At 56.8% G+C, this 27625-nt stretch overlaps 1 protein-coding gene across 1 annotated transcript in view; it reads left to right on the plus strand.

Moving 5' to 3' along the window:
- GABBR2 (gamma-aminobutyric acid type B receptor subunit 2) overlaps window positions 1-27625 on the plus strand; it is a 367202-nt gene that overhangs the window by 299551 nt on the left and 40026 nt on the right. Inside the window, exons 12-13 of the mRNA XM_058302623.1 lie at window positions 4134-4241; window positions 13032-13154. Coding sequence (XP_058158606.1) covers window positions 4134-4241; window positions 13032-13154 — 231 coding nt within the window. The remainder of the gene's footprint in view (window positions 1-4133; window positions 4242-13031; window positions 13155-27625) is intronic.

The following is a 27625-nucleotide window of genomic DNA, read 5'->3' on the forward strand; positions in this document are numbered from 1 at the left end:
CCCGGGGTGTCAAGGCACCCAGAAACTCGTAACAGCGGGAGGCCTTCACCTCTGCCAGGCCAGAACGGGTGACGAGGAGGAGGGCGCTGAGCCCAGAGAGCCAGAGCCAGCTGCTCAGAGCCGGTGCAGGGCAGGGGGCCAGCGGGAAGTCCTCAGTCCTCTCGCTCTTGGCACCCTCCCCTGGCCCCACGGTACCTTCCAGACCCTGCCAGAGCGCAGGAGAGGCTGGCAGTGCCTCCCGAGGGCTGGCCTCTCAGCGTGCAGAGGAGAGGCAGGGGTGAGGCGGGAGGAGCAGGGCACGGGGGGTCGGCAGAGAATGACAGCAGAGGCTTGGGGTCTCCCGGTTCCCAGCCGGGGTGACAGGTGGGGGTGGCACCACTCCCGAGTCGGGAGGAAGCTGGCAGCCCCGGGGAGGGGCTGGTGGGCCGCAGAGTGGCAGGGCGGGGGCTGCCTGAGCAGAAGTGTCCAGTGACAGCCGCACGGGCAGGTCTGGAGCTCAGGAGATGCTGGGGAGGGACCCAGGAGTCAGTCGTCAGCACGAAGGAGGTGGTGGGGCCCAAGGGTGGGAGACGCCCACGAGGGAGAGGGGAGCCGCTTGGGTGGAGGCCAGACCCGGCGCCCGCACAGGTGGGTCGGGCAGCACTGCGGCTGAGGCCTGTCCTGCTTTCCCAGTCTTCCCTCCAGTGTCGTTTCATCACTGTCTTCAGAGCCATCTCCCAAAGGGACGTGCCCACCCGTGAAGGGGGCAAGGCGATCCGCCGAGGTGCAGGAAGAAGGTTCCAGCATTCTGTTTCTTTAGGTAGAGAAAAGAAAACTGAAGAAACAAAGCCTTCCTGGCCTTTAGCTCTCGGGCCGGCCCTGGGGCCCTGGCTCCACGGGGGGCGTCTGGTGGGTCTCCACTAGGGCCCCCCGAGGACAGAGTGCCCGGCCGATGTTACAGCTGAGAGCAGCAGGGCCTGGGCAGGGGCCCCTGGGCCACCCCCGGCCCATCGAGTCCCAGGGCGGATGCGGGAGACGCGGCATCTCACGGCGAGGGTTTGCGACAGCGAGAGGAGGCTCCACAAAGTCTCAGCCGAGGGAGAAGGTGCGAGGGGCGAAGTCCAGAGGAGACCAGGCGCAGGCTTCCAGAGTTCCCTCCCGGCGGAGCCGCACAGGGCAGCTGATTCCTCCGCCGGTGACGGTGAAATGTTGGCTCCCGGGAGGTGTGTTGGAGACTCGGGGTCCAGGGTGTTGTCGGAGGCTGGTCGCCTTCTGCCGGCCACGTACCAGAATTGCAGACTCGAGGAGAGCAGGTGTTCACCCTAAGCCACGCTGCCAAGGCACGGAGGGCGCCTTCCTGCAACCCAGGGTCCCAGGACAGCGGCTCGGACCTGCGAGCCTGCCCTTTTCTGTACAGGCACCCCCCTGCATCCTTTGCTTTCAGCTCCCAGACGCCGGGGAAACGTATACGACCACGTTTTAACTAATGGAACCGATTGATGCTGTTGCGTCTTAACCAACGAGCCTGTGCAAACCGACAAGTGTCTTAGAAACGATGACTTCAAAGACAGCGCAAGTCACAGCAGAGCCGGGCGGTGCTCAGCGCCTCGGGGGACCCTTCGGTCTGAATTCAGAGATCTTTGTCAGCCACGTGATGAGGCAGAAATAATTATGTCATTTCATCATTTCCATCCTTTCCTGAACACTGTGTTTAAGATTATTATTGTGGTAGGAGGGCACGATAAAAAAAAAGCCTTGGCCTTGACAGTTGTGTCCACATATGAGCGTTAAAAGTGTGCGGAGCTCACCCAGGAGGGTCCCCTGGGGACGTCCCTCCCCCTTTGACCCTTGACCCCTGAGAGTGGGTGCACCTGCTGTGACCTGCGGAGCCCGTATCTGAGGCACAGGCAACACGAGGTGCTGGAGAGGGCTGCGGGCAGGACGAGCGTGGAGGGGCGGGCTCGGTCCAGAGCCGTGGCGTGACGGGGCTGGGAGAATACTTTCAGCGCTCTGGACCTTTGTTTCCTCATCTGTAATTTCCTCACTCGGCCAACAGCTCCAAAAACTTACCATCATATGCTGAGCCTCCCTCCTCATAATATGTCTTGAATGAACAGAAGAACAAGGGGCGGGGGGGGGGGGGGGGGGGGGGGAGGGAGAGGAAGGGAGGGAGGGAGGGAGGGAGGATGAGGTGATTTTATGGGTCCCAAGTAGTCTTCACAGACTGAGATTGTGTGGTCCTGTCACTGGAAAACCTGTCTGAATCCTAACGCTGGGGAGTGGCTGTGGCTCAGGAGGCTGAACGCCGGCTTCCCACATTTGAGGTCCCAGGTTCAAGCCCCTGTCCTGGTACCGCAAAAAAAAAAAAAAATCCCAGTGCCCAGCTCCTCCCCTCCATGTGCAGTTTACTTTGCTTACATCCTGGTATTATGTTGCAGCTAATAACGTGGCCATCCCATGCCCCCTCTGAAGCCCCATGACTCATTCTGGCCTGTCTGATTTCCCCTTGTTTTTGGAATGAAGACAACAAAGAGAGAAGGCCGGGCCCCCTGCAGCCCCGTCCGGCTGGCGGTGCTCGCCCGTTGCTCGCCACGCCTCCGAACCGTCTCTGCCGCCATCAGCTGTCCCTTGACTTCGAGCTCAGCCTCGCACACTGCCCGGCCAGCTTCCATGTTCACAAATAAAGTGGAAAGGGGGAATGTGCCTTTTGGGAAAAGCTGCTAGAAAGGCAGCAGCACAATAGAGCCTGGAGCGGAGGGGCCGGGAGTGTTTGGGGAACTGCCCATGGGAGCCCAGCAGCCCGTGGGAGCCCAGCAGCCTGGCTGGAGGGGGCGGGCTGGGGCCACGCGGGCCGGCTGGGGCTGGCCCCCCCGACACCAGGGCCTGGCCTGCTGCCAGCCTGGCATGCCCGCTTTCTCCCTTTTTTTAAAAAATTGGCATATGCTTTTTCTTTAATTGTGGTAAAATATATATAACATAAAATTTGCCACATCTGCCATCTCAGATGGGCAATGTGATGCCACTGTCACCACTAGCTATTTGCAAAACTTTCTTCACCCCAATGTCCCCATTAAGCAATAGCTCCCCATTTTCCCCACTCCTGGCCCCTGGTAACATCCAATCTACTTTCTGTTTCTATGAATTTGCTTTTTCTAGAGACCTCGTTTAGGAGAATCAGGCAATATTTGCCCTTTGGGGTCCATCTTCTTTCCCTTAGGGTAACATTTTCAAGGTTCACCACATTGCAGCTAGTATGGGAATCTCTCCCCTGTTTGTGGCTGTGTAGTACTCCACTGGAGGTGTGTGACTCAATTTCCCCATCCCTGCTGATGGGCTCGAGGGCAGCTCCCACCTCTGGGCTGTTGTGGCTATTGCCATGATGGACACTGGGGTCCTGGTGTCTGAGTCCCTGCCTTCAAACCCCAGGAGGAGAATTGCTGGGCCGAGTCTCTCCTTTCCCATGAACCACATTCGCCTTTCTGCCGCGTTCCTCCGAGACGGGGTAGAACCTTTCAGAGGACACGTAGTTAGCTGGAGCTGAGGATCCAACAGAGGCCACGTTCCAGCAGTGGAGCCACAGAGCAGCTCTTGTGTCCCTGTAGGCAGGAGGCCCAGAGCACAGAGGCGTCCAGCCCCCGGGCTGGTCCGTGACGCGGGCGCAGCCGTGAGGGGTGAGGCTTCTGGGTGTCGAGGGGGCGTCCAGTCCGACCAGAGGCCCCAGGGTCTGGCAGCAGGACAGGCAGGGAGTGGGCACCCAGGAGGCCTCCGACCTGATGACGGTGGACGGCCCGGCCCGGCCTGCAGGCCCAGGTGAGCAGGCACCCGGCCCAGCTGGCGGGTCACATCTGCCACCAGCCCGGGGTCGGCGATCTGGGCTCACCTGTGTCCTGGGGGGGGAGGGAAGCGGTGGGGTGGCCCACCCCCTTCGGTGGTCCCTCTGTGGCCCTGGGGCCCAGCCCTCTGCGGCCAGTACCTGGGTCCAGCAGGTGGCCGGTAGCACACAGTGCCCACAGAACGGAGGTTGGAGCAAAGCCCCAAGGGCCCTGGTAAGCCTCGCCAGGGCAGTCGAGTGTGGCCCCCGCCATGGGGCGCCCCGGGCTGGGGCGGGCCCCCACGGCCGCGCTCATGCCCGCGCTTCCTCCACCCGCCTGCAGGTCAGAACCTGGACCCTCACCGTGGGCTACACCACCGCCTTCGGGGCCATGTTCGCCAAGACCTGGAGGGTCCACGCCATCTTCAAAAACGTGAAGATGAAGAAGAAGGTAACGGCGCCCCGTCCGCAAACACTTACTGGGCGCCCACGTATCCAGGCCCCGCGCACTTGCTGCGGATTCAGGCTGCCAACCCCCCGCCTCCCAGCGCCATCAGCCCCCCAGGGAGGCAGACCGTAAAGAGGGCGGTCAGGGCATGCGGTGGGGGGCGGGGGCCTGGGCGCTGCGGGCCAGGCGTTCAGGGAGGAAGTGTCCCCTGCGCTGAGTTAACCGAGGGTGGGAAGCTGGGGCTCCTGCAGGGGGACGTGTGCGCAGGGCCTGGGGGCCGGTCCAGGCATGGGGAGGGGCTCGGCCCAGCTGTGTGGCGAGGGGTCCTTGGCAACGCGAGTTCAGGAAGCTGCACTTGAACTTGCGGGCAGTGGGGAGGCTTCAAAGAGGGGAGTGAGGCGGGGAAGGGATCCGGGTTTCACAGCGCCCTCCGGGGATGGGCGCCCCGCCTTCTGGTGGGTGCGGCCGTGGTGTGGACTTGCCCTGACGCCAGGGGCGCTCGGCTGTCCACTTTCAAGCCTTGTCGTGGGGTTCTTCCGGTGCCCCCGCCGGGAGGGCAGGACAAGGGCTTCTGAAGGTTCCAGCCCGTTCCCCAGGATGGGGAGTCACTAAGTGCAGCGTCAGCGTCCAGAGGCCCCTGGCCGCGCGGGCCCTGCCCTGGGGAGAGGGTGCCGGTCTGCTGCTGCCCCTTAGCCAGCCAGGGCCTCGTCCCTCCTCCCCGTCACCCCACTTGTGAGCCCCGGAGGTGGAGCCTGGAGCGATGGACGAGCCGGGAAGCCTTGCCTGGCCGGCGCTGCGGGGTGGAAGCGGGTGCTTAAGACGCCCGGGGGGGCTGTCTGGTGCCTCAACGCCCCCTTCCCCGGGGCTCTCTCCTGCCGTGGCCTTGACCCAGTAAAAGTCTCTGCCCTAAAGCACCCCTCCTGGGCCCCGCCCCTCCCGCTTGGCTCCACGGGGCCCACACCTGGCGCACGGGGCCTGTGTACGTCCCTTCTGCCAAGCCCAGGAGCAGGGGGACCCGGGAGCCACGGCCCTTTGGTTGCTCCCTCGGAGCCGCTGGGCAGCCCGTCCCCCCTTTAGTCTCTCAGGCTGGAGTCAACCTCGGTCCACTGTGTCCCCCGCCCCAGGGGCCCTTCCGGCCATCGCGTGGCCCCGTGAGCCTCCCTCTTGCCTGGAGGTCCAGGAGGAAGCACCCTTGGCCCTCCCACCTGGGGGAGGGTCCCACAGCCCCTTAACACTCTTCCCCAACACCCCTGCTCACTTCAGCCCTCCCCACCACCCACTCGCTCTTTATTTTTTCTATTTTTTTTAAATGTTACATTCAAAAAATATGAGGTCCCCATATACCCCCCACCCCCTCCCTCATCAACAACCTCTTCCATCATCATGACACATTCATTGCATTTGGTGAATACATTTTGGAGCACTGCTGCCCCGCATGGATAGTGGTTTCCGTTGTAGCTTAAGAATCTGTTTCCAGACCCCTCCTGGCGGGCCCTGCCCGGCGCTCTCCCGCGCCGCTCTGCAGAGCGGCCTCTGACATTGGTTCTTCCCCGGGAGCCTGCATTTGCCTTCCCAGGCTCTGAGTCCTGATGGCCAGGCAGCCCAGCAGGCGTGCAGGGGCGGCGGGGCCGCAGGCAGCCTGCTTCAGCCCCTGAGCCTCAGTTTCCCCGTCTGTCCAGTGGGGACTGGTGAGGTCATACTGGCCCATGAGCCTCGGTTTCCCTGTCCATCCAGTGGGGACCAGTGGGTTTGTGCCAGCCCCTGAGCCTCAGTTTCCCTGTCTGTCCAGTGGGGACCAGTGGGTTTGTGCTAGCCCCTGAGCCTCAGTTTCCCTGTCCATCCAGTAGGGACCAGTGGGGTTTGTGCTGGCCCAAACTGGGAGTCTGTGGCCTCCCGCCTGGTGCCCAGGCAGCACCCTCCCTCCTCAGCCCCAGCAGCCCTGCCAGGGCTCTTGCCAGGCTCCTGAAGGGCCGCAGCCCTGCCCCTCTCCAGGGGAAGCAGAGGTGCCTTCTGCCTTCTCATCCTCCTGCATCCCGCCCCACACCAGGACGCTGCTTCGGAGAGTCCAGGCTGCATGCAGAGGGAGAAGCAGGAGGGTGCTGTTGGGCAGGCGAGGGCCCAGCTCTGCCGCCCACTCCCTGGCCTCGTAGCATCCCTGACAATGACCTTCTGTGAAACGGAAAGGCTGCCCGTCCCCCCAGTGGTCCTCAGCTGCACATCTCAATTAAAGAGGTGTTTGGAAAAATATAAAATAATAGTAACAGAAGCAACCAGCCCAGGCCCATAGAAAGCAAACCCCTGGAGCTGCAGAGGCGCTCTCTAGACTTTGGCGAGTGTGCGGCCAGGGTGGAGGACTGCTCAGAGAGGGGGCCCCGGGCCCCCCGCAGCATCGGCCTCACCCGGGAACTCGCGGGCCCAGGAGTCGGTGTTCGTGGAGCCCTGCAGGGGACACCGAGGCAGGCCCTGGTGTGAGAAGCACTGGTCCAGGGGCTTCCGGGCCCTCCTGCTCTCCATTCGTGACAGCGCCATCCTGCTCTAGGAGCCGCGGTGCTGATTCCTCCGCGCCACCAAGCGACTCGTCCACGTTGCTCGCTGTGATGATGAACCAGCCTCGTGCTCCGTCACTCGGGCGGTGGCTGAGGACAGATGCCCGGCTCGTCTGGCAACAGTTGATAACACTTGTCAGGCAAAGCCTCAGGAGTTCCGTTTTCTGGAGGCTCAGTGCTCTCATCTCCCTCGCCACCACCCTGCCCGAGCAGAGAGGGGCGAGCCGGGCTGTCTGGGCAAGCCCTGAGAGCTCAGGTCTGTAGACCCAGGCGTCCCTGGAAGGCGCCAGCCTGAGAAACCGCTGAAGGCTTCGCGTGGGAGGCTTTTCCCCCGCGTTGTTTGTTGTGAAAACGATGAAGGCCGGGTGACCACACACCAGCTCTTTGGGGTTTCTCTGAGGTCGCTGGTTATTCCCGGAGCAGGTGTGTGGTGCCGCAGCCAAGTGTCACTTACCAGCCGGATCGAGGAGGTTAGAGGCGTGGAAGAGAACTTCAGACTTAGGCGGCTCAAAACCTCCAATCTGGGAACCAGATTGTCTTGAAAGGATTGTGGCCAGGGCGGTTGGCAGCTGGGGTTTCTGCACGAGCCCAGCTTTTTATACGGCCAGGCTTGGTTTTTATTGTTGTTGTATCTGTTTACAAGAAGTTTGAAGTTGATTTCTTTTAGTGAGCCCCCTATCTAATTTTTTGTCTTTATTTTTTTAATGTTACATTCAAAGAAATGAGGTCCCCATAAAACCCCCCACCCCCCTCACCCCACTCCTCCCCCCATAACAACCACTCCTCCATCATCATGAGACATTCACTGCACTTGGTGAATACATCTCTGAGCACCGCTGCACCTCATGGTCAATGGTCCACACCATAGCCCACACTCTCCCCCAGTCCACCCAGTGGGTCATGGGAGGACATACAATGTCCGGTAACTGTCCCTGCAGCACCACCCAGGACAACTCCAACCCCCAAAAATGCCCCCACATCGCATCTCCTCCCCCCACCTATATATTTTTTTAAACGGACACAGTTACGAGCTTTCCGTGAATCTGGAAATGCAACCATATACTTCTCTCCATACAAGCGTTTATCCTTTTCTTCTTTCCTTGGCTCTGCCACAGTGGTGTTGCCCTCCCTCCCCCACACACACAGACTTCACCCCATATGGCCACACTTTAAGCCATTAAAGAAAAAAAAGCCCTTTAGAGGTGGTATTGACACATGGTGACTTAATGCCGCCAAACGCAGTATTTTTATAGCTGGTGATTTTTTTCTAAACACCAACCATAAACTCTTCAGTTGAGAAGCTGTATTACCATCTTTATTCTGCCTCTCACCAGGACCAAATTGAGACATTGAAAATGAGCTCAGGGACAGATGAGACCTTCTGTTCTGGGGCAGATGTTTTTTGAGGACAAAGGAAGTTTGCTCCAAGTACAGCGTGATTCAGTGGCAGAGAATTCCTTGAACAACAAAAGCGTCAGCGGCCGGCCGCTCAGACCTTCCTCCGGAGCTCAGCCACCGGAAGCTGCCACGGGAAGGCTTTGACAGCCACCCCGAGGCCCATCACCTGAGTGGTAGGAAGGCAGGGCTGCTGCCCTGCACAACTGCAGGGGGGCACCGTTCACGCTGTCTTCCCTCTAAATGGTGGCCCCTGGAGCCGGGCAGTGAGGTGGCCCTGGTGGAAGGCGAGTCCAAATCAACCTAAAGCTGAGGCTATGTATTTTGAAGTAAAGAAATGCCCTTCTCTCTAAAGCAGAGGTTGGCAAACATTTTCAGTAAAGGGCCAGAGAGTAAATACGTTAGACCTTGAGGACTTACAGTCTATGTCACAACCACTCAACTCTGCTCTTCTAGCATGTGAGCAGCCATAGACAAATACATAAATGAATGTGTGTGGCAATGTCCCAGTAAAACTTTATTCACCATAGCAGGCAATGAGCCAAATTCATAGTTCGTGGCACGTAATGAGAAGTGCCATGGGATAATAGCAATACTAACCTCTGTTGAACAGCCAGGAGAGGCGGGACTCGGTACCCTGATGCAGTCAGTGTGGTTGTGGTTGACATTTAATAGGTAAGGAAGATGGCTCAGGGGGCTTGGGTAACTCATCTAAGATCACACACCTAATTAGTAAGATTCAAACTCAGATCTGAGGCCAGAACCTGGTGCTTAATCACTGCTGGGTACCTTTACTCCCATCTCTCGCTCAGTGAGCATGTGACACGAGTAACCCAGAAGCCTTCTGAGCCCAGTGGTGTCAGTGTGCACTGATGTAGCCCTGGGAGAAATTTGGGCAGCTTCTAAGAGAAAACATGAAAAAGAAGGAAGAAGGACAGAGAAGCTGAGTGGAGAAGAGGGAGGTGGCCTGGCCTGATGTGCCCAGATTCTGTGGTCAGCTCAGTGCTCTTTCATCTTCCCTTCCCTCAGTTTTCATTATTTATGATTATTTTAAATCTCCTCTCCTTCACATTGTATTATGCATATGCATGGGTAGGTTTGTTGAATTATGCATGTTCCATGAGGGCAGGACATTTTCCGTTGTATTCACTGCTGCATCCTCAGTGCCTAGAACAGAACCTGATTCAGAGTAGGCACTCCATAAATACTTCTGTGAGGAGTGAGTGAAATATGATTCGGAATGACTTAGCCTAAATCCATTCAAACACTGGTCAAGTGCCCGGCTTTGGGAATGGCACCAATAGGAAATTAGACATGCCCTCTCCTCTCATTCCCAAGGTCTTCCCACCATGGTCCCTCTGGGCAATGAGTACTCCTGTCTAGTAGAGCTGTGGTGCAGTATCATACTTGGTCCCTAGATGTCACTGTGCAGCAGTAAACAGAATCAGCAATTGTCACAGCCCAAGTACTACTGATGAGAATAACAGCTCCAACTGGCTGAGCATCTTCACCGTGCCAGGTACTTTACTAGGTGCTTACCACATATCCCCTCATTTTTTCTTAAATAATTCTGCAATTTAGAGATCACTGACCCCACGTTATAGATGAGGACGCCAAGACCTAGCAAACCTAAGCAACTTGACCAAGGCCACGTGGCTAATATGTGGCAGAGCTGGGATTAGAACAAGGTCTTCTGATTCCAAAATCCGTGTTCTTTCCTTTACATCCCACTTAGAGAATTTCAGCCCAGCCTCTCCCGCTTCACACACACCTCCCCCACTGGCCATTTTATGAATGAGCAATACAGAAGGGAAGGGAGGAAGTGATTCTTCCAGGGTCACATGCGTAGCAAGTAAGGGAGCCACGACTCCAGCCCGGGTCATGTAAGCCCAGTACTGTTTCCATCACACCAAGGGACCTCAGACTTCACGCATGAGCCTTAAAATTGGAAGAGTCCTGTTTCATCACAGCTACAAGGGCAAGTTCTGGTGCTGCTCTTTTAAGACCAGCTGGGCCTCTTGGGTTCCTTCCCATTCGAGGCCGTGGGAGCCTCTGCCTCCATCAGGAGAGCTGTCTCCTCCCCTGGCAGGTGACTCGCCGATGCGGCTCTGCCCCCTGCCCCCTCCACCACTGTCACGCCAGACTCTCCCCCTCCGGCCACCTCGCCTGCCCCAGCCACCGCAGCCACACAAGGCTGCCCACGGCGGGCCTGAAGGGGTCTCAGGGGAAAGCAGCAGCCCCTCCGAGGCCTGGGGCTGGAAATCACCCCAGGCCAGAGACTCGGGTGGGAGGGGCCCAGCTTCAACAAAGCGCATATTGGGGAACGGTCGGGGCCAAACAAAGGGTTCAGCCAGCTTCACCCTGGGGATGGTGGGGTGTCATCAGAGACTCTCGAGCCGGGCTGACATGGCGCGGTCACCCCCTGACCTGGGCCCCCCGGCTGCCATCCGGGAAGCTCCTTCAGCTCCAAACGCTGCTTCTTCTGCCCAAGAATGCCTCTCCCAGGCCCCCGGGGCTCCAGCTTACCCTCCTCCTCCAGCTCAGAGCCTCCTCCTCCACGAGGCCGTTTCCTCTCCTCCAGCACCCTCGGCCTCTCTCCGTCTCAGCCCTTGTCACGCTCTTGTCACTCCACGAAAACTCTGCCTGGCCCACCTCGTGGGCCCCAGGAGGGCAGTGCCTGGTACTGCTGTCCCTGCAGCCCCCCTGTGCCCAGGGGGCCTGGCACCGAGTGAGCGCTCAAGAAGGTCACCTTGGGCCGCGCCGTCCATCCAGCCTGCGCCGGTCGCTGAGAGCCCGGCGAGGAGCTCACCACGCAGAGGGGAGGCCAGGCCCAAAGCAAGCTCCCGCACATCCCACGTCGCACGGGCTGCAGAGGAGGTGGACAGGGCCTTGGACCCCAGTGTCCTCTGGCCGCCTAGGGGCCGCCGAGAAAGAAGGCGTGCTCCCTGCAGGGCTCGGGGGCAGTCCCGTGGGGCGGGGCGGGGGCTGCCCCGGGAGGGAGAGCCCGGACAGGGGCAGTGACCTTGAACTGGCTCTAAGCATCCCTCCCTCTCTCCTTCCGGAGAGAACCCTCATGTAGTCCCCCACATTCCCCAGGAAGGTCCGAGGGCCAGCCGCGGGCCCAGGGTGGAGGGGAAGGACACGGTCCCTGCCTCTGTGCCAAGGGGCACGGGGGCAGCAGTGCCCCATGCAGGGCACACACAGCCCAGGGTGGAAGGGAAGGATGCGGTCCCTGCCTCCATGCTGAGGGGACAAGGGGGCAGCAGGTGCCCTGTGCAGGGCACACACAGCCCAGGGTGAAGGGAAAGGACACGGTCCCTGCCTCTGTGCCTAGGGGACAAGCAGGTGCCCCGTGCAGGGCACACACGGCCCAGGGTAGAGGGGAAGGACGCGGTCCCTGCCTCTGTGCCGAGGGGACAAGCAGGTGCCCCGTGCAGGGCACACACGGCCCAGGGTGCAGGAGGAATGGCTCAAGCCTGATCTCGGAACCCGGGCAGCCCTGCCGGGGGGGGGGGCCTGCGCGGGCACTGCCCGGGGGTCCCCAGCCCTGTGTCCGGCACGAAGCCCCTCCTGGCCTGTCCTCCCAGCCAAAGCTCCCCGGGCACTTCCTCCTTGCGCCCGCGTCCTCGAGGCTGGTGTCCCAGAGGGCAGGCGTGCAGCCGCGTCTCTGCGCACATCAGGGTGCACCGGGCGCCTCTGAACAAAGTGGGGCCCTGCCAGCGCTGCCCCCCAGGCCGGGCAGCTTGGGTGGGTTTGATCTGTTTGGCACTCGGGCAGCACCGCACTCTCGTTCCTCCCACATGGGCCGCACAGAGGCCTCCCGAGTTTCTATTTCTCCTGCAAAAAATGGCTTCTGGTGTTAAGAGCTTCAGCCTCCGTGTTGGCTTTTGCAGAAGTGCGTCGTCACAGTGCTTTTACCGTGGGGGTAAAAATTAAAAGACGTAAACGTGCAGTGAGGGAAACGAGGTAGTTGTGGTGCAAGCAGGAGCCTTCCTGGGCCCCCCTTGAGTGGGCCGGAAGCGGGGGGGCTCCCACGGCCTCGTGAGGCGCCCCCGGGAGCAGCGCGGATGGGAGTTGCAGTTGTTTTTTTATCCTTCAACTCAATTCCGTCCATCAAATGTTTAAGTGCCTACTGCATGCGCGGCCCTGCTAGGCACCGGGGGCACACAGGTGAATAAAACAGGCCTCCCTCCGAGGACACAGAGAGGCCGACGGCAGAGGGCTCAATCTGCTGCACGGTCAGTGCAGAGCCTGAGGAGGTGGGCGGAGGGGTGGCAAGGCAGCGGGTGCTGGGTTCGAATCCAGGCTTCCCCCTCAGCAGGTGCATTGCCTGGCCCCTCCACCTCCAGCCACGGTTTCTTTGGCCATAAACCAGGACTAAGAACTGAGTCTGCCCTGACCTGCAGGGGAAACAGACACCAAATACCTGGCCCAGAGGAAGTGTTCGTTACGTGTTAGCTCTTCCTCTGCTACTCTTTCACTCCTCAGGTGAATGAAGTGCCATGGGAATAAGTGGTGCTGCTGAGGGAGCCAGGGAGGGCTGCCTGAAGGGGGTGGCAATTGATCTGGCCCTTGAAGGATTTCTAGGAATCTGCCAGGCCTGGGGGCAGGGGCAGGTCCAGCTTGAACCATGCACGTGTGTGTTTGGGGAACCGTGGGCGCCAGGCTCGGGAAAGGTCTGGAACACCAGGCCAGGGAGTTTGTTGGGTTTGTCCTGCGGGCGGTGGGGAGCCGCAAGAGACTCTCAGGTCCTGGGTGGCACGAGCCGGTCGCTGCTCGACCCCGGCCCCCAGCTGCCGTCCGGGAAAGTCTCGCTCATCGCTGCCCCCCTCTGCTCCTGCCCCTCCTCCAGATCATCAAGGACCAGAAACTGCTAGTGATCGTGGGAGGCATGCTGCTCATCGACCTGTGCATCCTGATCTGCTGGCAGGCCGTGGACCCCCTGAGGAGGACGGTGGAGCGCTACAGCATGGAGGTGAGGCCCGGGCGGCGGGCGCGAGAGCCGCTCCCCGGGCACTGGAGAAGCCCCACGTGTGCGGAGAGAAACGGCCCCGCGTTCTCCTCTCTCCTTGAAGGAACGCTGCCAGGGAATGCAGGTTCCGCTCGCTCCTGCTCGTTTCTTGGTGGTTTTCGAAGCGATGAACAATACATTTCTGTTCACACAGCTGATTTTGTTGTTAGAGAAGGGTATGTGAAGTGTGAGTACTATTAAATAGTTGTTGTAATGTTCCGGGGCTCAGCCTTGCTCTGAACTCCCCCGGCCTCGCTGGGCGTTCCAGTAGGGAAGTCTGACGCTCTTTGAAAGTCGTGGTTTTGTCCACTTTCTCTAGAGCAGTTGGATGAAGCCGGGCCATTGTGGGGTGGCTTGGGAGGTTTTTGTTTTTTGTTTTTTTTTTTAAAGATTTATTTATTTATTTAATTTCCCCCCTTCCCCTGGTTGTCTGTTCTTGGTGTCTATTTGCTGCATCTTGTTTCTTTGTCCGCTTCTGTTGTCATCAGCGGCACGGGAAGTGTGGACGGCGCCATTCCTGGGCAGGCTGCTCTTTCTTTTCACGCTGGGCGGCTTTTCCTCACGGGCGCACTCCTTGCACGTGGGGCTCCCCCACGCGGGGGACACCCTTGCATGGCACGGCACTCCTTGCGCGCATCAGCACTGCGCATGGCCAGCTCCACACGGGTCAGGGAGGCCCAGGGTTTGAACCGCGGACCTCCCATATGGTAGACGGACGCCCTAACCACTGGGCCAAAGTCCGTTTTCCCGGCTTGGGAGGTTTGACTTCCAGGCAGGGTAGCAGGTTCTGTTGAAAACACTGGGGTGTCTCCATTTTTCTCATTGCATCAAGGGGAATCTTTTGTGAAATTTAGTGTGAATTCTTAAACTAAACAGGGAAATGTCATTCTGTGCATTGGGGACAGAGGCTTTTATCCATCTGGACAAGTTTTTCCAGCAAATCAGCTACACAGCCTCATTTGTCTCAAGACAGGCTGAGGGTGCCTCACCCAGGAGGGAGTTATGCGATTCAAGCTGCGGCAGAGAAAGCCGTCTCGTGGTGGCTGGGTTTAGCAGGAGCTGGGGTGTGCACTGCCCAGAGCACAGACAACACTGGCTGTGCCCACAGGCGCAGGGGCAGGACTCAGCTGAGCTCCCTCGCAGACAGGCTGTGTCCCGAGGGGGAGGTGGCATCTGTGCTTGCCACGTACACAGGTGGCAGTGGGGCAGGCTGGACCCCCACCCTGGGGAATCCCCACCCACCGCCAGTACGTAGAGATCTGCAGGATGTCCACACTAGGAAAAGCTGTCCTTGACCAGCTGGACCCCCAAGCTAAGGAGCACCTGGGGTGAGGACAGCGAGCGGTCATGATGGTGATGGGATGGTGATGATGATGGGATGGTGATGGTGATGAAGATGGTGATGAAGATGGTGCTGAGATGGTCGTGAAAATGGTGATGGAGATGGAGATGAAGATGGGGATAGTGACTGTAGCAGTTTGATATGGTTATGAATTCCAAAAACAGACATTAGATTATGTTTGTGATCTGGTCTGTACCCGGGCGTGATTGAGTTGTGACTGGGCCTTTCATTGGGCCACGTCATTAGGGCAAGGCAGGGCAAAGGACAGAGTTGAGGGTTCTTAATGTTGGAGTTTTGATGTTGGAGTTGATGCTGGAGTCTTGAGCTGGAGCCCCGGGAAGTCAGCTCACAGAGGAAAGAGGAGCCAGCCCCAGGAAGAGAGGACCCCTGAGCCCAGAGAGAAGCAGGACCCCAGAAGGGAGGAACCCAGGAAGCCTGAGCCCTGCAGACATCGGCAGCCATTTGGCTCCAGCACGTGGAAGTAGGCTTTGGAGAGGGAAGTAACTTATGTTTGTGACCTGGTATCTGTAAACAACTACCCCAGATACATACCCTTTATGAAAACCAAGCAATTTCTGGTCTTTTGCGTCAGCACCCCTTTGGCTGACTGATACAGTGCTGAAGATGGCGACGGCGACGGTGGTTAAAGGCCGGCATTGTGTGTTAACTCGGTAAATCCTCACAACACTACAGAGCGGGTGCTGGTTCACCCCACTTTACTGAGGAGGAAACAGAAGTCCAGAGAGGTTTATAACTTACCCCAGATGACCCAGCAGGTTAGCGGCCACACCGCTGGCTACTTGGCGGTTTTTATGAGCTTTCGTAGACCTCAGTCGTCAGCCACAGATCTGTGAAACGGGGAGGGCCAGGAAAGGCTTGCCCATCCCACACCCGAGGACTGAGATTCGAGGAGTGGGCAGGCCACTCTCCGGGTGGGGAGGCCTGCAGCCCGGGCAGGTGGAGAGAGACCAGACCCAGGCTTAAGGGGCCCCTCTGTGGCAGGGAGAGGTCCACGGGCGCCAGCTGGAGTCTGACTCAAGACAGGGATGCAGGAGGCCCGCCCCGCGCCCGGGTCTGTTGAACCCGATGGGTCTCGTGCGGTCCGTCTGCGTAACTGACCGTTTGCCATCACAGATCTCACTTTTCTTCCTCCCATGCTGCTCTCAGTGGCTCAGAACCTTCCAGAGCCTCCAGGGCAGTGGTTCTCAATCCAGGAGCCCTGGGGTGGCACAGAAGTGCCTTTTGGTGGAGATGAGGAAACCGAGGCAGGAAGGGGAGGGCCCCCTGGCTTGTCGGGGGCAGGGCCCCAGCGCCCGTGCGGCCTCCGCCTGCCCCTCTTGGTCCCTGCTGACATTTGTCCCTGCCCCTTTCTGGCTGGCTCCTCTTTTTCTCCTCTGGTTTCAGGGTTGCCCTGTCACTCCATCACCATGGTAACAGTATCCTTTGATTTGTCGCCCCCCAGCCTGTTCGGATCATCGTTGTTTCCCACCAGTCGGCCCAGGGCCCCTGGTGTGCCAGGCGCAGCACGCTGGTTGGACCTGTGCCCGGGGCGAGCTGTCCTAGGTCCTCCTTCAGGGGGAGGTTTACTTCCAGGACCCCCAGCCGGCGCCTCCCGGCGGGGAACAGCTCGACGGGAGAGAGAGGCTAGGCTTGGGGGCGGCGACGGGAGGGCTCGGGGCTCTGTCCCCGTGCCCGCGGCCCAGCAGGACGCCTGTGGCTGCTCCATGTGCACGCTGCCCGGCCTTCGCCCAGGCTGTTCCACTTCCGGAAAGGCCTGCGCCCTTCTCTGCTTCAGAAGCTTCCGGCTTCCCCCCGACTGGGACAGCACCCGGGGGCCAACTCCCGGAGCCAGGCCCCGCCTTCCACGCTGCCCCCCCAGCGTCCTGCGCGTGCGTCCATCAGGACCTCCTCGTCTCCCTGCCCCATGCACCCCTGCCCCCGCCCCCCACCACGAGCTTCTCCCCGCACGAGCTCTCCCCAGCTCCCAAGGCACCTCCAGGCTCGCAGGGAGCAGAGTCCAGCGCAGCCCTGGGGACCCTGTCTGTTACCGGCAGGAGGCGGCGCTCAGGCCACCAGGGGGACCAGCCCCCCAGCGAGAGTGGGTGCCAGCGTCCCTGAAGGAAATCTGGTTCTGGGGTCTTCCCAGAGGCACCCCAATTCCATGTACTTATTCCTCTTTATTTAATTACTGCTGGTATAGTGCCTGTCCTGTGCCAGCTATGGTTGCAGATGCTTAATAAGGATTCATTCAATTAATGTCATCATGGTGACAACATGAAAAGGAGAAGCCAGTATTTTCCCCACTTTATAGAGGAGGAAACGGAGGCACAGAGAGGTTCAGTGGCTTGCCCAATGCTGCCCAGCAGGTGAGGGGCAGGTGGCCAGCTCAGAGCCATGCTGCCGCCCCCCCTGCAGGCACAGCTTGGAGACCCCAGGAGAGGGAACAGCTGGTTCTGGTCCCCCACCGCCTACCCCCCTGAGGGGTGCACGGAGCCCCTGACCCCCAGGCCCTGCTCTGCACCCAGGCGTGCTGCCTCAGCACCATCAGGAGCCCCGTGAGCCCACGGGCGATGCCCACTCCCCACGGGAAGGGGCGGGCTGCTGTGGGCGCCCGAGGAGGAGACTCACCCTGCCTCGAGGGGGCCGGGAAGGGTTCCCGGCCGAGGGCTGCGTCCGCGTGGGCCTGCGCAGGGGCGGGACAGGCCTCCGGGGCGGGACAGGCCTCCAGGCCGGGCGGCCGCTTGTGGAGCAGCTTGGGCGATGGCCCAGGTACGGGCAGGGCGTTCCCCCACCGTGCCGGGGCCGGCAGGGCGCGCCGCCTCTGGCCTCCAGGAGGGGTCCCTCCCGGCCTCGGGCTGCTGGCCCAGGCCCTGGCCTGCCGTGGCTCGTCTCCAGCCTCTGCCTCCACCTTCACGGCCTTCTCCTCGGGGGGCCTTTCCCCTCTGCTCATAGGACCCCATCCTGTTAGATCAGGGCCCAGCCTGCGCCAGTGCGGCCTCATGCTAACTAATCCCATCTTCGAAGACCCTATTTCCACACAAGTCACACTCAGGACTGGGCGTCAGTCCTCGAACGGTGACAGTTCATCCCCGGCAGCGTCTGTGCCCCTTGGCCCTGCTGTGTGCCGGGGGGACACAAGCAGCACCGGCCACGCTGCCACGCCTCGGACACTCTCAGCAGTGGTGCGGGCACGATGTGGTGAGATTCCCAAACCAAGGAATATTACGCAGCTGCGAAAAAGAACGATCTGCAGCTACACCCCCGGAGGAATCTCAGAAACGTAACACGGAGTGAACGGAAGCAAATCAGAGATGAAGACCCTTCACTTAAAGTGTGAACACTGGCGGAACTAAGCAAAATGCTGTTTAAGGGTATTATGTATCCTTAAACGGAGACAGGAAAGCTCTAAAGAAAGCAAACGCAATTGTTAACACAGAATTTCCCGGAGGGTGGGAGGAGGCTTTGGGAAGGTCAGATTCTAACTGTGTTCGCCTTCAAATTGTACGTGTGGGTTGCATCTACTCTTCGTGGGTCTGAGCATAATAATTTTTTTTCCCCACAAAGTTTAAAGAGCTCGGAAGGAGTGCTGCTGGCCAGAGCCGAGGGCGCCTTCGGGGAGGCGACCGGAGGGACAAATGGCCCTGAAGGCAGGGCCTGGGTCGGGCTGAGCAGAGGATTGGAAACGTCAACACAGGCTCTTTCCTCAGGGGGGCAGATGTGACCCGGCCGCAGGGTGGGAGCAGGTGGGGGCGCGAGGCTGGGGGCCAGGGGTGGGGAGGTGCTTTGCCGCTGTCCAGGCCGGTGCTGGCGGGACAGACAGACCCGAGAGGTTTCAGAAGCTGGACACGGCAGGCCTTGGCGATCATGGACTCTCCCGGGTGCGGGCGGGGGGGCCATGCCCAGGTTTTGGACAGGGTGGGGGCAAGGAGGGGCATTGGGGGCAAGCCTGAGGTGCCCGAGGCCTTCCAGGAAGAGGGGCTCGGGAGATTGGGTGGAAGTTCCTGCCCTGGGGAGGGAGGGGTCGTGGTCACGCAGGGAGTGGGTGCAGTGAGAAAGGAGGGGTCCTCCGTGGGCTCTGGGGACCTCTGAGGGTGATGGCATAGGAGGAGGGGAAGGCAGAGTCTAAGAGGTAGAAGGGGGCAGGGAGAGGGCCACGGGGGAGGGACAGGGCAGGGGAGAGGGCCGCCCACGGGGAGGGACAGGGCAGAGAGCCACCGAGGGAGGGGCAGGGGAGCTTGTCCACGCAAGGAGACCCTGTGAAGGAGGGAGAGCTGTCCGCAGGCAAATGCCACCGACCAGGACGAGAACCGCCTGGTGGCCCCGGGTGTGCCCGGTGCCAGGCCCCCCCACCCCCCTGCGGCTCAGCCCCCTCTGCTCGCAGAGCCTGGGTAGCTCGTCTCCTCCGCGTTCTGCTTTTCATGTAGAGCAGGTGTGGCTGGATCTGCTGAGTAGGGTAGAAGCGGTTTTAAAAATACAGCTTGCGTTCTTGGGAGAAAAGAAACGGGTCTCGTCGGGAGCACCTGCTGCGCCGCGGCAGCGAGGACGTGTTGGATGGCGGGATCTGGGGTGCAGGGGAAGTGGGGCGCGCAGGGGGAGCCTGAAGGCGGGGCCCAGATGTGCCCCTGAGCCCTGGGTGAGGCCAGCCGGGGAGGGGCGCCATGCAGGAGGGGCGGGACCAGGTCTGACCCTGGGTCACTCCAGGTCACTCCAGTGTCCAAGCAGGTCAGGAAGAAAAAGGGGAAACGCCAAAGGAGACCTGGAAGAAGCCAGACTTGGGAGAAAAACCCAATGAGTTTGGTGGCCTGTGAGCCAAAAGCAAGTGTTGGCCCAAGGAGGCCATTTTGATGCGCCGCGTTCACGCGTCTTGAAGATCGTGCAAGACGGGGACTAAGAAGCAGCAGCGCGCACGCGCGCCCGGGACGGGCTTTCTTTTAAGGAAAATCATTTGAGATCCTGCCCCCCCCCCCCGCCAGAAGTCAGCGTGGCCCCTCCGCTGGCGGGAGGACGGCCCGTGACCCGGGCAGGTGGTCTTTCCAGCCCCCCGCCCGTGGCCACCCCCGCTTCACCACGTGGCGCAGTTTCAAGTGGAGAAAATGCAGCGGGGACGCCTGGATGGCACCCTGAGGCCGCTGGCGCCCACCCCCGGGACTTTGGAAGCTGCCCATCTGCTTCCAGGTCGCCCTCCAAACAGGAGCTGAAATCGCGCAGTCCAGGCCCCCCAGGGGCCACGAGGGCCGGTGCCCTGACCGAGCCGGTGGAAGGCTGGGCCCCAGCAGGGGTGGCAGCAGCGAGCAGCCCCCCACCGTGTTTCCGGGGCTCTTGGGCCAGGAGGGCCCTCGTCAGAGGGAGGGCAGTTTGGAACGAGGGGTGTTTCGTCTTCCCTCCCCGTTCCATTGTGTCACTGTTGGTGGAAGCTAACGGGGGATTTGGAAGTTGGGGACAACGCTTGGCTCCGAAACGGGTGGCTTGTACCAGTCATGTTTCTATGGAAACAGATCTCGGAAGAGGCAAACACAAAGAGTTTTAAATAATTTTAACTCTTATCTTCTACCTCCCTCTACAGTCGCTCCCGGGAAAGAAAGAAAACAGCCACGCTTTAAGCCGATGCTGGCCGGAAACATCTGGTAGCTTCGCAGAGCTTATCCCAGCCCACCCTCACACTATTCATTTTGGAAGAAAGAGATTCCAGGACGGCAGGCGGTGGGGGAAGAAAGGCTGGGGATCGGGGTCCACTCTGCCGCGTGGACTTGCGGGGTTAAGGGGCCCGTTCCAAACGACCGGTCGCCGCTGCCGAAGCTGCCGGCCTGGGGCAGCGGGTCAGGCTTTTGCCGTCCACGGCCGTCCGTGGTGGCCTGGAGCACCAGGCCAGGGCCCAAGCCGGGCACAGACCCCAGCCCAGGCCGGGTGGTGGGACTTGGGGTGGCCCCGGTAGCCCTAAGCAAGGGCCACCCGCTCTGACCTCGCTCCAGGGGGACCTGCACCCTCGGAAGCTCTGGCCTCCTCCCCCTCCTATTTTCACCCTCCCCCCGTCAGCTCCAGGGTGAAGCCCACTCCCCTCAGCAGGCTCCAGCAGGCCCCCCATGGTCTGCTCCCACCCACCCACCTTCGTCTCTCGCCATCCCCCTCCTCCCTGTGTAACCCCAAACTCTTGGCCCTTCTCCCAAGCATCACAGTCTCTCGTTCACGTCCCGGCACGTGCCGCCTCTTACCCAGCACGTCCTCCTCCCTGCCCCAAAACGCCATCTACCTGGTCTTCACGTGAAAAAATTCCACCTCGACCTTCAAGGGGCAGCTCCAAAACATCTCCCCCGGGAGCGCGTGCCCCGCGCGCTGCCTTGGGTGCCTCTGTCCCGTGCTCCCGCCTCCCCTGGAGACCCTCTGCCTGCTCACCACACCTGGCAGTTGCCCGTCTGTGCACCTGCCTACCCCCAGTCTGTGACCTCCTCGGAAGCCAAGGCCATCTCTGTGTCCCCAACACCTACCAACAGGGCCTGGTTCCAAGTTAAGACCTCGGTAAATATTTCTCCACTAACCGTCCCCTCCACCTGGAACTCTCTCCCCATGCCTCCATATGTCCAAATTCAACCCATCTGTCTGGGCCCATTAAGCCAGCTTCTCAAAGAAATGTCTTTGCCGAGTTGCAATTTAATTTAATATTACACCCTCATCTGTTATCAAGGGCCCACTTGTGAAGCCAGAGCTGCCAATTGAAGAGTGATTCAGCATCTTCTCCAAAGGCTGTTGTGCAGTCTGTGACTTAGTGCCCCCGAGATAAAAATCCAAAGGATAGATAGAGCCCTCGTGGAATTTAGCGCCAGGAAATAGGCTCAATGTGCTCTCTCCGCGAACTCGTAGCTACTTCCTGCCTTCGATCGGGCAGTCGGAACTGGATAAGCTGCTCTATTTTCTCTTTAACCTTGGCTGCCGGAAAGTTGGAGCCGAATTCAACCCTGTGCCACAGTAGCCGTCTTATCTCGCGTTCCTGGAGGAGTATCTCGCCTTCGGATCGCTTGTCTTTATTTTTAACTGTCCTGTTGCGTTCCTGCTTTGATTGTGTGCTTGCCTCGGGCCCTCGGGGAGAGGAGGCAAGGTGTAAATTCCAGATTAAGTTATTAAAATGAGAACGCCAGGCGAGATTTAATTGGAATGCTGTGCCAGGGAGACGTTTTCAGGGTGCCCGCAGACATTTGCCTTCTGGCACGCGGCCTGGCTCAGCCCCGGCTGCAGCCAACACTGTGGGCACAGATGGGTTTGGACCCAGGGTGGGGACAGACAGAAGTGGCCTGCCAGCCACAGCCGTGTTTCGGGAACATCTGGTGTCGGCAGGAATCGTAAACATGGGAGGGTTTGTGGCTCCTGTTGTCCTCCTCGTTGGCTTCCCTGCTGTTGGGAGCCACCTGGGCCCTGGAGGCCCCTCGGGACACAAAGCAGAGGGCAGGCGGTAGAAATGCTTAAGTGTCTTAGGGCAGAACGGCTGGAAAATCGTCCGAGGTACTGGCATCTTCTGACCCCTGTGTTTGTCTTACGAAATCCATTCCAGGTCTTCCCCTTGACAGCGAGAGCCTCTAATGTTGTATTATTTTTCCCAAACCCTGCACATCCGTGTCGGCAGAAACACAGGCTGTGGCCACCCTCGAAGCTCTCCCCCTCTTTTTGTGGGGGAATTCCAACCAACATAGTGCTTGCAAATGCTGTGTTGTCAGGGCACCCATTCAGCATTTATGGGGTGCCTGCTGTGTCCCAGGCCCTGCATCAGGCCCCTCCAGGAATGCACAGCCATGGGGCAAGGTTAGCCCTGTCCGTCGGGATCTGTGCCACCTTGCTGATCAGGTCCACAGGAGGAGCACACAGGGCTGGTTGTAAACAAACGCATCCTCACGATGACCCCGCCTCCACGTTCTTGGCTTGAAGTGTGAATTATGATGCTGAAACACTGGACTTCATTTCCCAAAGTGTGAGCCAGAGTGGAGTTTGGATTGATGTCCCTCAGAGGGTGGAAAACTCAGGCAGTACGTGGATTGGTCAGGATGTCCTAGGTTTTGCTGCAATAACAAAACAGAAACAACTCAGTGGTTTGAAACAATCAAGGTTCTTTTGTCATCACACCACTCGTCCATCCAGAGTTACCTGTAGCTTTGCCCCAGGGCATCCAGCAGAAGAGCACTGCCTGGGACAGTTTTTGTGGCAAAGGGAAAGAATGCATAGCAAAGTGTGCACTGGCATTTAGACCTTCCACCCGAAAGTATCACGTCGCTTCTACCCATGTTCCGTTGTCCAGAGCGTGCTCATGTCTACACCTGTGTTCAGTGGCTCAGCATTCTAAAGCTGTCATAGATGCTACCCATCCATCAGAATGCGAGCTCCATGAGAACAAAGGGGGAGAGGGGAGGGGGTGTGTTTAATTCCCCCCATTACCCAGAAAAGTGCCTGGCACGTCGGACATGCTCAGTAGATGTTGGTTGAAGAACTGAATGAATCCATCCTGAAGATTCTACTCCCGGTCTCATCGTACTTCATAACTTCTCTCCATCTCCACAGTTGCTGTCAGGGTCCAGGCCACTGTCATCTTTTGTCACCTGGTGTCCTGGAGTGAGGATGCAGGGGGCACAAAGCTATGGTAGACTTAGGATGGGCCAGCGAGGTGATGGGTAAAGAACCTGTATTGTTTCAAGCACTGAAGTGGGCTGTTGTTGTTGACAATTGTCGTCATTGTCGTCGTCACCGCAAGCTTCCGAGTGGACTCCCTGGTCCTACTCATGCCCCTCCCAAGCCACTCCAGGCTACACTCAGAGAAATTTTTTTAGATATAATTCACATGCCATAAAATTCACCATTCTCTAGTGTACACTTTCTTCAGTGGTTTTTAGTCTGTTCACAAGGTTGTACAACCATCACCACTATCTAATCACAGAAAATTTTCTTCATCCCAAAAAAGAAACCCTGATCACTTCAGCCGTTACCCCTCCTTCCCCTCTCGCCATGGAAAGAATCTGCTTTCTGTCTCTATGAACTTGCCTCTCCTAGACATTTCATATAAATGGAATTACAGTGTGTGACCTTTGGTGCCTGGCTTCTTCCACTGCCTGGCTGCTTTTCTTATTACAGCCGTCCCCTTGGGTATGAGCTGGTATCTCACTGTGGTTTTAATTTCCCTTTCCCTAGTTCCCTTTCACCTAATGGTGAACATCTTTCCATGTCCCTGTTGGCCATCTGTGTATCTTCTTTGGAGAAATTTCTGTTCAAATCCTTTTCCCATTTTTAATTCCCATTTTAATTTAATCTTATTTATCTTTTATTGTAATTATAAAAGATCTTTGTACATTCTGGATACTGGACCCTTCTCACATATATGATTTGTAAATATTTTCTCCCATTCTGTAGATCTTTTTGCTTTCTTGATAGTGCCTTGACACACAAACTTTTTATTTTGATAAAGGCCAATTTATCTATTTTTTCCTCTGGTTGCTTGATGTCACCTATCTAGGGAACCATTTCCTAATCCAAAGTCGTGAAGATTTACAACTGTGTTTTCTTCTAAGCATTTTGTAGTTTTAGCTCTTACATTTTAGGTCTTTGATCCAATTTGAATTTTGGATAATTGAAAGAATGAGATCCAACCTCATTCATTACACGTGGATATCCAGTTGTCCCAACACCATTTGTTGAAAAGACTGTTCTTTCCTCCATTGAATTAATTGCCTTGGTACCTTGGTCAAAACTCAGTTTTGGGCTCCCAGTTCTATTCCATTGATCTGTATCTCTGTTCTTATACCAGCACCACACTGTTTTGATTTATATAGCTCTGTAGTAAATTTTGAAATTAGGAAGTGTGAGTCTTACAATTTTGTTCTTTTTCAAGGTTATTTTGTCTGTTCTGGATAACACATTTCCATATGCATTTTAAGAACAGCTTATCAATATCTAAAATGACTGTTGCAATTTTCATAGGTGTTACACTGAATTTGATTTGGGAAATACTGCCATCTTAATAATATCAAGACTTCCAATCCATGAACACAATATCTTTCCATTTATTTAGATCTTCTTTAATTTCTTTCATCAGTATTTTGTAGTTTTCAGTATACACAAGTCTTATACTTCTTTGGTTAAATTTATTCCTGAGTATTTTATTGCTACTGATGCTATTATAAATGGAATCATTTTCTTAATTTCCTCTTTGTTCATTGCTTGTTGTATTAGTCAGCCAGAGGGGTACTGATACAAAGTACCAGAAATCTGTTGGGTTTTATAAAGGGTATTAATTGGTGATAGAAGTTTACAGCTACCAGGCTCTAAAGAGTCCAACTCAGGTTACCATAAGAGGTATTTTCTCCCCCAAAGTCATTTGCTACATGTTGAGCAGTATGGCAGGTTGTGTCTGCAAGGGCTCAGCCTCCCTCTTCTTCCTAAGGCTCCGTGGTCCCAGCTTCTTCTGGTCTCAGCTGTAGGTTTGGGAGAGTCTTGTCTCCCTCCCAGAGCTCATTTCTCTCTGGGTTCAGCTGCTCTGTTCTCTTCCGTAGGTCAGCTGTAAACTTTTAGGCGAGCGGCTTGGCTCTCTCCCTGGGGCTCCAGCATCCAAAACTAAGTTCTCTCCTCTGTGTTCTTCTCCTGTGTTCTCCATGTATTTACTTCCAGGGCTCCAGCATCAAAAGCTCAAAACTCTCTCCTCTGCATGCCCTACTGACGTGGCGGAATCAAAGCCCCAATCTTAATTTAATCAAGTAAAAGTGAAACCTCTCTCTGAATCTAATACAATCTAACATGCCCAGAGGAACAGAACAGTTTACAAACATAATCCAATATCTATATTTGGAATTCATAAATAATGCCAAACTGCCACATTTGTGTATAGAAATATAACCAAATTTTGTATATTGATCTTGTATCCTGCAATCTTGTTGAACTCATCAGCTCTGATAGTTTTTTTGTGTGTATTCTTTAGGATTTTCTATATATTAGATAATGTCAACAGCAAATGAACATAGTTTTACTTCTTCCTTTTCAATCTTGATGACTTTTTTTTCATTTTCTTGCCTAATTGCTCTGGCTAGAAAGCCCATTATAAGGTTGAATGGAAGTGGTGAAATGTGTCTTGTTACTGACCTTGGGGGAAAAACTTTCCATCTTTCACCATTAACTAGGTGGTATCTGTGGGCTTTTCCTAGATTCCCTTTTTCTGGTTGAAGAACTTTCTATTCCTAGTGAGTTGAGTGTTTTTTATCATGAAAGGGTGTTGGATTTTTGTCAATTGTTTCTTCTGTGTCTGTCGAGATTACTATATGGGGCTTTTCCCCTTAATTCTCTCAATATGGTATATTACATTGACTTTCATATATTTAGCAATCCTTGCAATCCTGGAATAAATCCCACTTGGTCATGTTTTATAATACTTTTTATGTGAAGTATTAGGTTGGATTTGCTGGTAATTTATCGAGTATTTTTGTATCATAATTGTTTCATATTTGTATTAGTCAGCCAAAGGGGTGCTGATGCAAAATACCAGAAATCTGTTAGCTTTTATAAAGGGTGTTTATTTGGGGCAGGGGCTTACAGTTACCACCCCATAAAGCTTAAGTTACTACCCTCACCAAAGTCTTTTGCCATGTGCTAGAGCAAGATGGCACCAACGTCTGCCCGGGTTCAGGCTTCCTGGGGTCCTCTCTTCCCGGGGCTTGCCTCTTTCCAGGTCAGTTGCTCTGTTACCTCCACAAGGTCAGCTGCACACTATGAGGCTCTCTAGGTTTTGCGTCTCCTCTAGGCCAGCTGTAGACTTTCAGGCAAATGGCTCTGTCTCTCTTCCCAGGGCTTCTGCCCTGTCTAAGGGGCCGTCTCCATTCCTCTGTGTTCTTCTCCTGTGTGTTCACTTCCCAGGGCTCCAGCATCCAAAAAACTCCAACTCCCTCCTCTGCCATGTCGTTTCCTCTGAGTCCTACTGATGTGGCCCAATCAAAGCCCTAATCATAATTTAATCAAGTAAAAATGAAACTTCTGAAGTTAATGCCATCTAATATGCCAAGAAGAACAGACCGGTTTACAAACATAATCCAACATCTATTTTTGGAATTCATAAATAACACCAAACTGCTCCAGTCAATCTAGCTAAGAGTGTGTTAGAGCCTTAGATTCACCCCCGCCCCCCACCACGTAGTCCATCTCATCTCACGCTGTTCCACCATCGCACCATTCTCCCCCCACTCTGTCTATTTTCTGTCACCCCTCACTAAAATGGGAGCTCCTTGAGATACGGTCCTTTCCTGTCCCACTCAGTGCTCCACCCCAGGGCTTGGCAAGCACACAGTAGGGGCTCAAAACATGATGAGAGATTGAATGAATGAGCAAATGAATGCATGAACGCACAGCTTCCCTGGATGACCCTTCGGCCTTGGCCGCCTCTGGCCAGGCGGTGCAGTTGGCCACTAGCTGGCTTACGTTACTGGGTGAAAACATTGATACCAAAAGAAAACTAAGTCACATTTTTCATGGCGAAGAGGACAGTTTTTAAACACTTTTGAAGAGAGACGAGACCAGTGGTTCTCAGTCCTGGCTGCATCACGCAGAGGAGATCTTTTTTAAAATCTTGGTGCTCAGAACACCCCAGAAATTCTGACTTAATCCGTTTGGAAAGGAGCCGGGGCACTGGGACGTGTGCAAAGCTGCATGGGTTCTCCACAGTCAGAGCTGAGGCCTGTCTGGCCCACTCCTCACAAATGTCTAGGAAAGATGCAGGAATGCACCGTGGATGCCGGAAGTCGAAGTGGACTGCGAACAGCAAGTGTAAAACCGGAGGTAAAAGGAGGAAAGCCTGAATCCTGCAAAGCTGAGGGGCGCCAGGGGCCATCACACTCCAAAAGCCCCACCTTTTCCAGAAAATCCTCGAGGCATCGCTTGAACTATGGTTTCCCTCAGGGGAAGAGAGAGAGCATGAGGAAGAGGACAGAGGGAAAAGCTCTGAGATTTCTCGTTTCCGCAGCCTTTCCCATCGCCGTTGAGAGGCAGAGGCTGGGCAGGTTCCAGAGCAGAACTTTAGGCAGATTTTTAAAATGTTGTTTTACCCGCTCTACAACCACAGGCGCCGCTGCTGCACGACGGCAGG

Source organism: Dasypus novemcinctus, chromosome 8 (genome assembly GCF_030445035.2).
Source record: "Dasypus novemcinctus isolate mDasNov1 chromosome 8, mDasNov1.1.hap2, whole genome shotgun sequence".
In the NCBI taxonomy this organism is placed as follows: Eukaryota; Metazoa; Chordata; class Mammalia; order Cingulata; family Dasypodidae; genus Dasypus; species Dasypus novemcinctus.